Source organism: Scyliorhinus torazame, chromosome 10, assembly GCF_047496885.1.
Source record: "Scyliorhinus torazame isolate Kashiwa2021f chromosome 10, sScyTor2.1, whole genome shotgun sequence".
Taxonomy (NCBI): domain Eukaryota; kingdom Metazoa; phylum Chordata; class Chondrichthyes; order Carcharhiniformes; family Scyliorhinidae; genus Scyliorhinus; species Scyliorhinus torazame.
Genome location: NC_092716.1, coordinates 232,268,463 through 232,281,666, shown reverse-complemented (window position 1 = coordinate 232,281,666; position 13,204 = coordinate 232,268,463). Strand labels below are relative to the sequence as shown.

At 52.9% G+C, this 13,204-nt stretch overlaps 1 protein-coding gene across 8 annotated transcripts in view; it reads right to left on the bottom strand.

Annotated features, from left to right (window-relative positions):
• The window catches only part of LOC140384654 (serine/threonine-protein kinase BRSK2-like), a 1,379,643-nt gene that overhangs the window by 105,368 nt on the left and 1,261,071 nt on the right, over nucleotides 1-13,204 (bottom strand). For all 8 annotated transcript variants that reach the window (XM_072466558.1, XM_072466560.1, XM_072466561.1 and 5 more), the window contains one exon: nucleotides 6,327-6,507. In XM_072466558.1, the coding sequence (XP_072322659.1) occupies nucleotides 6,327-6,507 (181 nt within the window). The remainder of the gene's footprint in view (nucleotides 1-6,326; nucleotides 6,508-13,204) is intronic.

The following is a 13,204-nucleotide window of genomic DNA, read 5'->3' as shown; positions in this document are numbered from 1 at the left end:
TGATACCAAACTCATCCAGTCCCCTACCAAACTCATCCAGTCCCCTACCAAAATCATCCAGTCCCCTACCACTCATCCAGTCCCCTACCAAACTCATCCAGTCCCCTACCAAAATCATCCAGTCCCCTACCAAACTCATCCAGTCCCCTACCAAACTCATCCAGTCTGATACCAAACTCATCCAGTCCCCTACCAAACTCATCGAGTCCCCTTCCAAACTCATCCAGTCCCCTACCTAACTCATCCAGTCCACCATTAAACTCATCCACTCTGCTACGAAATGCATCCAGTCTCCTACCAAACTCATCCTGTCCGCTAGCAAACTCAACCAGTCCCCTACCAAACTCATCCAGTCCGCTACCAAACTCATCCAGTCCACCATGAAACTCATCCAGTCCCCTACCAAACTCATTCGGTCCCCTACCAAACTCATCGAGTCCCCTTCCAAACTCATCCAGTCCCCTACCAAACTCATCCAGTCCCCTACCAAACTCATCCAGTCCCCGAGCAAACTCATCGAGTCCCCTTCCAAACTCATCCAGTCCCCTACCAAATTCATCCAGTCCCCGAGCAAACTCATCGAGTCCCCTTCCAAACTCATCCAGTCCACCATTAAACTCATCCACTCTGCTACGAAACGCATCCAGTCCCCTACCAAACTCATCCAGTCCGCTAGCAAACTCATCCAGTCCCCTACCAAACACATCCAGTCCGCTACCAAACTCATCCAGTCCCCTACCAAACTCATCCAGTCGGCTACCAAACTCATCCAGTCCCCTACCAAAATCATCCAGCCCCCGACCAAACTCATCCAATCCGCTACCAAACTCATCCAGTCCCCGAGCAAACTCATCGAGTCCCCTTCCAAACTCATCCAGTCCCCTACCAAATTCATCCAGTCCCCGAGCAAACTCATCGAGTCCCCTTCCAAACTCATCCAGTCCACCATTAAACTCATCCACTCTGCTACGAAACGCATCCAGTCCCCTACCAAACTCATCCAGTCCGCTAGCAAACTCATCCAGTCCCCTACCAAACACATCCAGTCCGCTACCAAACTCATCCAGTCCCCTACCAAACTCATCCAGTCGGCTACCAAACTCATCCAGTCCCCTACCAAAATCATCCAGCCCCCGACCAAACTCATCCAATCCGCTACCAAACTCATCCAGTCCCCTACCAAACTCATCGTGTCCGCTTCCAAACTCATCCAATCCGCGACCAAACTCATCCAGTCCCCTAACAAAATCATCCAGTCCCCTATCAAAATCATCCAGTCTCCTATCAAAATCGTCCAGTCCGCTACCAAACTCATCCAGTCCCCTACCAAACTCATCCAGTCCCCTAGCAACCTCATCCAGTCCCCTAACAAACTCATCCAGTCCCCTAGCAAACTCATCCAGTCCCCTACCAAACTCATCCAGTCTCCTACCAAACTCATCCAGTCCCCTAGCAACCTCATCCAGTCCCCTAACAAACTCATCCAGTCCCCTACCAAACTCATCCAGTCCCCTATCAATATCATCCAGTCCGCTACCAAACTCATCCAGTCCCCTACCAAACTCATCCAGTCCCCTACCAAACTCATCCAGTCCCCTACCAAAATCATCCAGTACCCTACCAAACTCATCCAGTCCGATACCAAACTCATCCAGTCCCCGACGAAACTCATCCAGTCCCCTACCAACCTCATCCAGTCCCCTAACAAACCCATCCAGTCCCCTAGCAAACTCATCCAGTCCCCTACCAAACTCATCCAGTCCCCTACCAAACTCATCCAGTCCCCTAGCAACCTCATCCAGTCCCCTAACAATCCCATCCAGTCCCCTAGCAAACTCATCCAGTCCCCTACCAAACTCATCCAGTCCCCTACCAAACTCATCCAGTCCCCTAGCAACCTCATCCAGTCCCCTAACAAACTCATCCAGTCCCCTACCAAACTCATTCAGTCCCCTATCAAAATCATCCAGTCCGCTACCAAACTCATCCAGTCCCCTTACCAAACTCATCCAGTCCCCTACCAAACTCATCCAGTCCCCTACCAAACTCATCCAGTCCCCTACCAAACTCATCCAGTCCCCTACCAAAATCATCCAGTCCCCTACCAAACTCATCCAGTCCCCTAGCAAAGTCATCCAGTCCCCTACCAAAATCATCCAGTCCCCTACCAAACTCATCCAGTCCCCTACCAAACTCATCCAGTCCCCGACCAAACTCATCCAGTCCCCTACCAAACTCATCCAGTCCCCGACCAAAATCATCCAGTCCCCTACCAAACTCATCCAGTCCCCTAGCAACCTCATCCAGTCCCCTAACAAAATCATCCAGTCCCCTATCAAAATCATCCAGTCCGCTACCAAACTCATCCAGTCCCCTACCAAACTCATCCAGTCTGATACCAAACTCATCCAGTCCCCTACCAAACTCATCCAGTCCCCTACCAAAATCATCCAGTCCCCTACCACTCATCCAGTCCCCTACCAAACTCATCCAGTCCCCTACCAAAATCATCCAGTCCCCTACCAAACTCATCCAGTCCCCTACCAAACTCATCCAGTCCGATACCAAACTCATCCAGTCCCCGACGAAACTCATCCAGTCCCCTACCAACCTCATCCAGTCCCCTAACAAACCCATCCAGTCCCCTAGCAAACTCATCCAGTCCCCTACCAAACTCATCCAGTCCCCTACCAAACTCATCCAGTCCCCTAGCAACCTCATCCAGTCCCCTAACAATCCCATCCAGTCCCCTAGCAAACTCATCCAGTCCCCTACCAAACTCATCCAGTCCCCTACCAAACTCATCCAGTCCCCTAGCAACCTCATCCAGTCCCCTAACAAACTCATCCAGTCCCCTACCAAACTCATTCAGTCCCCTATCATAATCATCCAGTCCGCTACCAAACTCATCCAGTCCCCTTACCAAACTCATCCAGTCCCCTGCCAAACTCATCCAGTCCCCTACCAAAATCATCCAGTCCCCGACCAAAATCATCCAGTCCCCTACGAAACTCATCCAGTCCCCCTCGAAACCCATCCAGTCCCCTACCAACCTCATCCAGTCCCCAAGCAAATGCATCTAGTCCACTACTAAACTCATCCAGTCCACCACCAACTCATCCAGTCCATATCAAACTCATCCAGTCCACCATGAAAGTCATCCAGTCCCCTACCAAACTCATCCAGTCTGCTACCAAACGCATCTAGTCGCCTACCAAACTCATCCAGTCCGCTACCAAACTCATCCAGTCCCCTACCAAACTGATCCAGTCCCCTAGCAAACTGATCCAGTCCCCTACCAAACACATCCAGTCCCCTACCAAAATCATCCAGTCCCCGACCAAACTCATCCAGTCCCCTGACAAACTCATCCAGTCCCCTACCAAAATCATCCAGTCCCCTACCAAACTCATCCAGTTCCCTACCAAACTCATCCAGTTCCCTACCAAACTTCTCCAGTCCACTACCAAAGTCATCCAGTCCCGTACCAAATTCATCCAGTCCCCTACCAAACTCATGCAGTCCACCACCAAAATCTGCCAGTTCACCACCAAACTCATCCAGTCCGTATTGAACTCATCCTATCCAATACCAAACTTACCCAATCTGTCACCTAACTCATCCAATGCGTCACCAAACGCATCCAGTCCGCCACTAAACTCATCCAGTCCATGTCAAATTCATCCAGTCCACCCCCAAAGTCACCCAGCCCTTATCAAACTCACCAAGCCCCTATTAAACGCATCCAGTCCACCGCCAAACCCATCAAGCCCGCCATCAAAGCCCGAATGCAGCTGTTGATTTGCAACCATTTTGACTTTGACCTACTTGTTTTGTCCATTTTCCTTTTCATTCCTTCCTTTGCCTTAAATTTTACATTTTTCTGGAACTTTTCAGAAGTGGCACACTTAAAGATTTCATTTGAATGCCTCCCACCATCCAGATTTAGCCTTGAGCAAGCATTTCCCAGTTTATGAAGTTCTACAAGGTTATGCTGTCAACAGTCAGATGGGGGAGGAGATACCAGGAGAAAGCTCTGGTACAAATCTGGACACATTTGCAACTCAGTAAACAATACAGACAGGTGCAGCACAGTGGCACCCTGACTGCTGCCGGGGATCCGTGTTCGATCCCGGCCCTGGGTCACTGTCCATGTTCAGTTTGCACATTCTCCCCGTATCTGCTGGGTCTCACCCCCACAACCCAAAGATGTGCAGGGTAGGTGGAATGGCCACGCTAAATTGCCCCTAAATTGAAAAAAGGGAATTGGGTACTCTAAATTTATAAACAAAAAAATGTAAACATTACAGACATGTAAATCGAAGTTAGTGAAAATTTAATTGTCATTAATTACTCACAAGCTATATAAATAATACAACCTCAGTGTATACTTTCCTTCACTTCCTACTGACGGAGAAAGTACTGTGATTATAATGTATATTTTTCTCACTGGAGGCATGACATGTCTCCCTAATTGATACTCATCATGGGCGAAATTCTCCAGAAACGGCGCGATGTCCGCCAGCTGGCACGGAAATGACATCTCCGGGCGGCGCATGCGCAGGAGCGTCAGCGGCCGCTGACGGCATTCCCGCACATGCGCATTGGAGGGAGTCTCTTCTGCCTCCGCCATGGTGGAGACCGTGGCGGAGGCGGAAGGGAAAGAGTGCCCCCACGGCACAGGCCCGCCCGCGGATCGGTGGGCCCCGATCGCGGGCCAGGCCACCGTGGGGGCACCCCCCGGGGCCAGATCGCCCCGCGCCCCCCCCCAGGACCCCGGAGCCCGCCCGCGCCGCCTTGTCCCGCCGGTAAGGTAGGTGGTTTAATTTACGCCGGCGGGACAGGCATTTTAGCGGCGGGACTTCGGCCCATGAGGGCCGGAGAATCGAGCGGGGGGCCCGCCAACCGGCGCGCCGCGATTCCCGCCCCCGCCGAATATCCGGTGCCGGAGACTTCGGCAACCGGCGGGGGCGGGATTCACGCCAGTCCCCGGCGATTCTCCGACCCGGCGGGGGGTCGGAGAATCTCGCCCAAGCTTAACTTCATCAAACCTACATGTCTCTGACTGTATCTGCCAAGGTTTGTGTCAGTTTTATGATCGATTGACTTTTGCTTTCAACAGGTTCATATCTTTTGCCTCCCTGCCTTTTTTCATGGTGTTTGGCGGCATTGAGATTAATTTGTGTGTTGATACAGTTTATTTATTTTAGCTCGCTCATCACTTGCAAATATGAGAAATTTTGGCTGCCGACATTTTATTAATCTCTGCGGAAGCAAAGTTCATCCAAACTATTCATTGTAGTGTCCACCAACATTGAAGACAAGGGCACCACATTAAAGAACTTGCCCATCTTCACACACTCAATTCCAGCTTTGCAGATACACTAACATTAAAGTAAAGGACTCTTACCCACAACATTAATGTTCCTGTACAATAGTAAATTTACAAAAATACTCCAACTGAAGATTCTCCGAACAGCACTTTAATACATTTTCCAAAAAGAAATGCTAATGGAATAAGAACATTAAAAATTCCCATGGTCGAAAACGGTTAACAATAAACCTGTCAGTGTCAATTCTGTACCTTATCTTTTTCAACAAATTATTGATCCAAACTGTTTTAAACTGTCAATAAGCTCTGGTTGATGGGAAAATGATTTTTTAAAATTGCAATTGACTAAAAAGAAGCAATCTCTCTCCAAATTTGGCCACACGCAACTAATTTATTTTTCAGCTACTAATGCTAAACAAATTATACTGAATTTGCATTTCAAATCAAGCTCAATTTGATTCAGATTGTCGTAAGATACAACATTAAGTGAGCAATTAAAGAGATATGAGAGTGCACTTATCGAGCACTCATAAAAGCTGCAAAAGACTCACTTGTGATACTGTCAAGAGTAGACTTAAGGCCACTATTCCGCCAGCCCCCCATTTATCTTGTTTATAATTAAACTTGTTGCATGAAATGATAAGAAAAAATTCTGCTTCAAGTGAAAAATGAAACACAAACTTTTTAGCAGCAAGAGAATTCAACTCCGCGCTAAAATTGTGGGGTTCTCTCGATGCTGTTGCCTGCTACCCAAGTTTTCTTTCTGGGCTTGCTTGAATTTAATATGCATCTCCCCACCTGCTTCTGTGACAGCAATAACACGCTAAACTCCTGATGATCTAAAGGGGCACACAGCATACAACATTACACAGAAGTGAAACACTATGCTCAAGTTGCAGTGATAATCAGTGCACGTGCAAGAGGTCCTTCTCACTTCCCCTCCTGCTATTAATAAGGCTGCTCCTGCCCCCGTTGCCTTTGTCGCTACTGTTACCTGACAGCAGTGTGAAGGTGACTGAATAAATTCCATTCTCCTTCCGTGCCTCATTGCCTTCTGTGTAAGTGATGTCCACCTGGAATTTAACTGGTTTCTGGAACACAGCTGGGCCCCCAGTGGATTTGTACTCTGCCCGGAAACTTGTCTGAGACATGACACTGTGACTTAGGCTGGGAATCTGAAATTCAGAGAAAGAATACACCATCCATTAATGATAGCGAAATGAGGATGAATTCCTTTCAGTAACATTCTTGCATGCAAAGAAGAACCAGGCATTTCAGACAATGACACAGTCTATTTCCTTTTCAGAATCTTTGAAATAAATTAATCCCTTTCCTCTGGCTACTGTCTGGTAAATGGGAGTTTTACACTCAGTTCTCCCACATAGAACCACAGAAGTTTACGGAAAAGGAGACTTTCCTGGCTTTCGTGTTTGTGAAAGCTCTTTGCTACAGCTATACAGAACTGTCGTTCTCTTTTTCAATAGCCTGCATCTTCCTATGCTTCAAATACTTCCCAATTCTCCCCCAACATGGTGTATACCTCAAACACTTTGTGTGGAGAGGCATTACATTCTTTCACAACCTCGGCGCAAAGAAAATTCTCATGACCGTTCTCCTCATTCACTTTAATCACTTTACAATGATGACCCCTGACTCTCTAATTCCCCAAATCCGCCATCATTCTGTCAAACCTGTTCAGAACTCTAAAACATGCAATTACATTTCTTCCACGTTTTCTGCGCTCCTGTAGATGTAGCTCAAGTCTTTCCTCAAAATAATACTTTTCCACACCGGCATCATCCTAGTGAATCTACATTTTACACATTTGATGGTTTAAACGTCCTGTCTATATGGAAAGATTTAAAACTGTACACATCATAATTCAACTATTTGCTTGTCTGCTGACCAACTTGATAACCATGCTGCTCCAGTTCTTGAAATAAATCTTCTGAAAGATTATATACACCTCATCATGAAGTATATTTAAGAATCCAGTTTGTCATTTCTTCAAAAAAACTCTGTAGATTTGTAAATTTGTCAGACACAATTTACCACTTCCACAAAAGCAAAATACTGGAATTCCGAGGCAAAAAAACCAGTAAATGCTGGAAATACTCCTCTGGTAGATTCTGTGGAGAGAGAAAGAGCATTAATGGGTGCGATTTTGCCACCACATTGCTCCCGGTGCAGATCCTGTTGTGCCGGGCGCATTGTGGGAGGGGCCCAAATCGGGCTTTGTGCCAGGCGCGAAACCGCGCACGAGTCACCCGACCCATGGCGCCCAGCGACGCCTGGGTCATGCCCTCACTGGGTGTAATCCAGCCCATCATAGTCTTAGGCTAATTTAAATACGTGCAGCATATTTGAGGTTGCATTGTCCCAACGTCCGGGAATCACCGGCGAAGCCTCAACCGGGTGCCGATTACTACTGGGGCCAGGTTGGCGCTGCTAGAGAGCTGGGGCCACTACCTCGATGCCAAGCTGGCAGTGCTGGGTGCCAGGTTGGAACTGCCAAAGGTCAGGGCCTGAGGGGGTCCATGACCATGAAAGGGGAGGTGAAGAGGTTATGTAGGGTGGAGGTGGTGGAGGAGTATGAAGAAGGGGTATCATAAAGGTTGGAGGGGTGAAGGAGAAGTCGTGAAAGGGTGGGGGGGACAGTCTTGAAAGGGAGGGGACCCTCAGAGACCCCATAGTGGAATGTGCTCACTTGAGGGGGTGTAATGCCCAGGTCTGCAGGGGGTGGCACTGTCCGTGGGTGGGTGTCTCAAGCTCGGGCACGAGTTCGGGCACCCTTTCTAATTGGCACCTCCATCTCTGACGAGCCGGTCTTGTCTGCGAGTTCAGCGGGAGGGGAAAGCAGCTTTCCATATTCTCTCTTCCTGCCCAATATGATGCCCGGCGGTGTCAGGGCTAAAGAACCCACCCTTGCTGTCTGCCGGGGGTGCACATGGCGATTGGCGTCTCTCCGATGTCTGCCACCATGTTGCGCAGCTGGCAGCCTCTGTACCGCAGCACAAGGGTTCAAGATAAAAATGTGCATTTCAGAAATCACATCAAAACCAGAGCAATCAATTGTGCTGACATTCCGGGCTTTCAAATATTAAACAGTCTTCTTCTGTCACCATAGCACAGGCCTGAAAATACTCCTGCCCAAAAGCAGGCTAGCATTTTACAGAATGCTTCTCGCTCACAGCAGTAAATTAAAATACTGAAATAAGACAGCTGAATACATCCAGACATACCTTTTGCTCTTGCCTATCTACTTCAATGACACCAACAAATTTTGGAGGGATATGTTAAGGTGCATGTTGAATGACTTGGGATTTTCAGTTTCTATTCAGATTATTCATTAAAGTGAGGTCAAATGCAAAATGCCCCATCAGTTTTCACATTTATCTGGAATTATGCGACCTCCAGAGCCATGAAGCTCCCATCTTTCATTTCATTTCAATAGTCCTTTCCATCAGACTAGTTTCAGCTTACACTCCTTCATTGCTTTCTGCTTTGTCGAGCCCAGCGATGGGAGCTAACTGGAGCATTACATATTGTTGGCTGCAGTGGACTGAAAGTAAAATGGGCTGTGTCAGATATTGATGTATGCTCGCTGTTCCAATCCTCAGAGAAAGAAAGATCACCGGACTTAACCTGTGAAAGGACGGATCATTTTAAAAGGGCACAACCTATTGTATTTGAAAAATCTTCAAATTGTGAGCTTTCAGGGGCGACATTCTCCGACCCCCCGCCGGGTCGGAGAATCGCTGGGGGCTGGCGTGAATCCCGCCCCCGCCGAATATCCGGTGCCGGAGACGTCGGCAACCGGCGGATCGCGCCGGTTGGCGGGCCACCCCCCGCGATTCTCCGGCCCGGATGGGCCGAAGTCCCGCCGATAAATTGCCTGTCCCGCCGGCGTGGATTAAACCACCTTTTGAACGGTGGGACAAGGTGGCGTGGGCGGGCTCCGAGGTCTTGGGGGGGGGCGTGTGGCGATCTGGCCCCGGGGGGTGCCCCCATGGTGGCCTGGCCCGTGATCGGGGCCCACCGATCCGTGGGCGGGCCTGTGCCGTGGGGGCACACTTTCCCTTCCGCCTCCGCCATGGTCTCCACCATGGCGGAGGCGGAAGAGACTCCCTCCACTGCGCATGCGTGGGAAACTGTCAGCGGCCGCTGACGCTCCCGCACATGCGCCGCCTGGAGATGTCATTTCTGCGCCAGCTGGCGGGGCAACAAAGGCCGTTTCCGCCAGCTGGCGGGGCGGAAATTCCTCCGGCGTCGGCCTAGCCCCTCAATGTTGGGGCTCGGCCCCCAAAGATGCGGAGCATTCCGCACCTTTGGGGCGGCGCGATGCCCGTCTGATTGGCGCCGTTTTGGGCGCCAGTCGGCGGACATCGCGCCTTTTCGGGAGAATGTCGCCCCTGGGGCATCATTCTCCGAACCCCTGCCGTGTTGGGAGAATCGCCGGGGGCTGCCGTGAATCCCGCCCCCCCCGGTTACCGAAGTCTCCGGTACCGGATATTCGGCGGGGGCGTGAATCGGGCCGCGCCGGTTGGCGGGCCCCCCCGCTCGATTCTCCGGCCCGGATGGGCCGAAGCACCGCCGATAAATTGCCTGTCCCGCCGGCGTGGATTAAACCACCTTTTGAACGGCGGGAAAAGGCGCCGTTGGTGGGGTCCTGGGGGGGGCGCGGGAAGATCTGGCCCCGGGGGGGTGCCCCCACGGTGGCCTGGCCCGCGATCGGGGCCCACCGATCCGCGGGCGGGCCTGTGCCGTGGGGGCACTCTTTCCCTTCCGCCTCCGTCACGGTCTCCACCATGGCGGAGGCGGAAGAGACTCCCTCCACTGCGCATGCGTGGGAAGCTTTCAGCGGCCGCTGACGCTCCCGCGCATGCACCACCCGGAGATGTCATTTCCGCGCCAGCTGGCGGGGCACCAAAGGCCGTTTCCGCCAGCTGGCGGGGCGGAAATTCCTCCAGCTGGCGGGGCGGAAATTCCTCCGGCGTCGGCCTAGCCCCTCAATGTTGTGGCTCGGCCCCCAAAGATGCAGAGCATTCCGCACCTTTGGGGTGGCGCGATGCCCGTCTGATTGGCGCCGTTTTGGGCGCCAGTCGGCGGACATCGCGCCGTTTCGGGAGAATTTCGCCCTAGCAAATACCTAGCGCATCCTAGCAGCGGGACTTCGGCCCATCCGTGCTGGAGAATCGCGGGGGGGGGCCCCCAACCGGCGCAGCGCGATTCCCGCCCCCGCCGAATCTCTGGTGCCGAAGAATTCGGCAACCGGCGGGGGCGGCATTCACGCCAGCCTCCCGGCCATTATCCGACCCGGCCGGGGGGTCGGAGAATCTCAACCCTGACGCGGCGGGACAGAGAATCCAGCCCAAGAAGTCAGAAACCCGCCAGCATATAATCATAGCGCAATCCTCCCAATGGCGGGTCGGACTCCCTTTGGCTGGTGGTGTGAACGGTATTTGCATTCATTTGCATCTCATGAAACCCCCCTGAATTCCATTAGCTCTTCCAACCTTGCCTCACGGCAACGGGAAATTGCACCGGTCTGAAACCCGATTGACCAGCCGGCGAAACGGAGACTCCTGCCGTCGTGCTGAACCAGGGGCGGGATTCTCCGACCCACGGCCGGGTCGGAGAATCGCCGGGGGCTGGCGTGAATCCCGCCCCCGCCGGTTGCCGAATTCTCCGGCACCGGAGATTTGGCGAGGGCGGGAATCACACCGCGCCGGTTGGCGGGCCTCTCCCGGCGATTCTCCGGCCCGGATGGGCCGAAGTCCCGCTGCTGGAATGCCTGTCCCGCCGGCGTGGATTAAACCACCTCTCTTACCGGCGGGACAATGCGGCGCGGGTGGGCTCCGGGGTCCTGGGGCGCAGGCGATCTGGCCCCGGGGGGTGCCCCCACGGTGGCCTGGCCCGCGATCGGGGCCCACCGATCCGCGGGCGGGCCTGTGCCGTGGGGGCACTCTTTTCCTTCCGCCTTCGCCATGGTCTCCACCAGGGCGGAGGCAGAAGAGACCCCCTCCACTGCGCATGCGCGGGGATGCCGTGAGCGGCCGCTGACGCTCCCGCGCATCCGCCGCCCGGCAATGCCATTTCCGCGCCAGCTGGCGGGGCACCAAAGGCCTTTCCCGCCAGCTGGCGGGGCGGAAATCAGTCTGGCGCGGGCCTAGCCCCTCAAGGTTAGGGCTCGGCCCCTCAAGATGCGGAGGATTCCGCACCTTTGGGGCGGTGCAATGCCGGACTGATTTGCGCCGTTTTTGGCGCCGGTCGGCGGACACCGCGCCGATTACGGAGAATTTCGCCCCAGAAATCTGACGCGGCGGGATGGAGAATCCAATCCAAGAAGTCAGAAACCCGCCAGCATATAATCAAAGCGCAATTCTCCCAATGGCAGGTTGGACTCCCATTGGCTGGTGGTGTGAACTGTATTTGCATCTCATGAAATCCCCCCTGAATTCCATTAGCTCTTCCAACCTTGCCTCACGGCAACGGGAAATTGCACCGGTCTGAAAGCCGATTGATAAAGAGTGCCATGCACAAGGTGGTCCTTCATTCAGAACAGCCTCCGAGGTGAGTGCAACAACTTTCTGCCACAGAGCTGCGCCGCGATGGATGCACTGTTCACCACTCTGCTGGGGTAGATCCTGCCCCCTATCTCCATGCTGAGCTGGACTTCATGGACAGCACCGTGCTGCACCTGGGGTTGGGGAGTACAGGGGTCTCCGTACCTCTGCTGCCACACACCAGTATCTATCTGGACAGCACCGTGGGACTCATGTAGCCGCTGCAACGAAGGTCGAAGGGTTGATGGGGAGCGGAGGGGGTGGGGGAGGGAAAGGGGGGAGAATGGAAGGAGGCCTGTGGAAGGAAGGGGGTGGGCAAGATAAAGAACTGGGAAGGCAATGTGGAAGGAGAGCTGTGGGAAGGAAACGAGGAAGAGCGAGGCCTCACAATGGCCGGCAGAGGGACATGGAGGTAGATGAGGAGCAATGGAAGACAGAGGGAAGACCACCAGGAGGGAAGCTGGACCCCGGCAAGGCTTCATGGCATGCAGAGAAACAAGGGGGTGTAAAGGGCCTGGATTCTCTGATTTGCAGACTAAGTGCTGAAGCCGGCGTGGGAACAGTGGTGTTTTACGAAAGAAAAAAATGGCGCAAATACTGCCCTGACCCTCCCCCTGTGGGGAGCTAGCAGACATGCAGCATAAAGCATCCGGATTTACCTCCGGAAATGGCCGGAGAATTGCCGGGTCCGTGGCGCGCATGCGCACGGCAGCGGCCTGCAGCAGCCACGCTCGGCCCCGGCCTGCCAAAAACTGCCCCCCCTGTAACTAGCCTCGCCACCGCTAGACCACACCCCCACCACTCCCCCCAGCCCACGACGAAGGCCCCGCTGCCAGCGGAATGGCTCCCCCCGCCCCCCCCGCTGTGGCTGCACTGGACTCAGCCGCCACGCTGGGTTCATGGGAAAAAAAGGAAGTGTTCCACGCCGTCGGGAACTCGACACATCAGGGGCGGAGCATCCGGAGAGGGCCTCAGATGATGTCCTGTGGCCGGCCCAACGGCATGCGGTGTACTCATGCTTAATAAGTGTATTTTTCTATCGTTAAAACTAATTAGCGGTCTTGTGACTCCATTTTTTGTCACTCCAAAAAGGGATGTATTCTGCGATCTTGCCATCCATTTATCAACTGGGATCATAACTGGGATAGCATATATGTATAACTGGAGGCGGTGCGTGCAGACTGCAGATTATGGAGCGTGCAATGTGGCACATTACGGACAGTTCACAGGAACACTAGGCAGGTTGGGCTGCAGTGCTTTGTGTAGGTTACTCTTGTCCCTTGTCTTCCTTGGAAATAAGAACTAT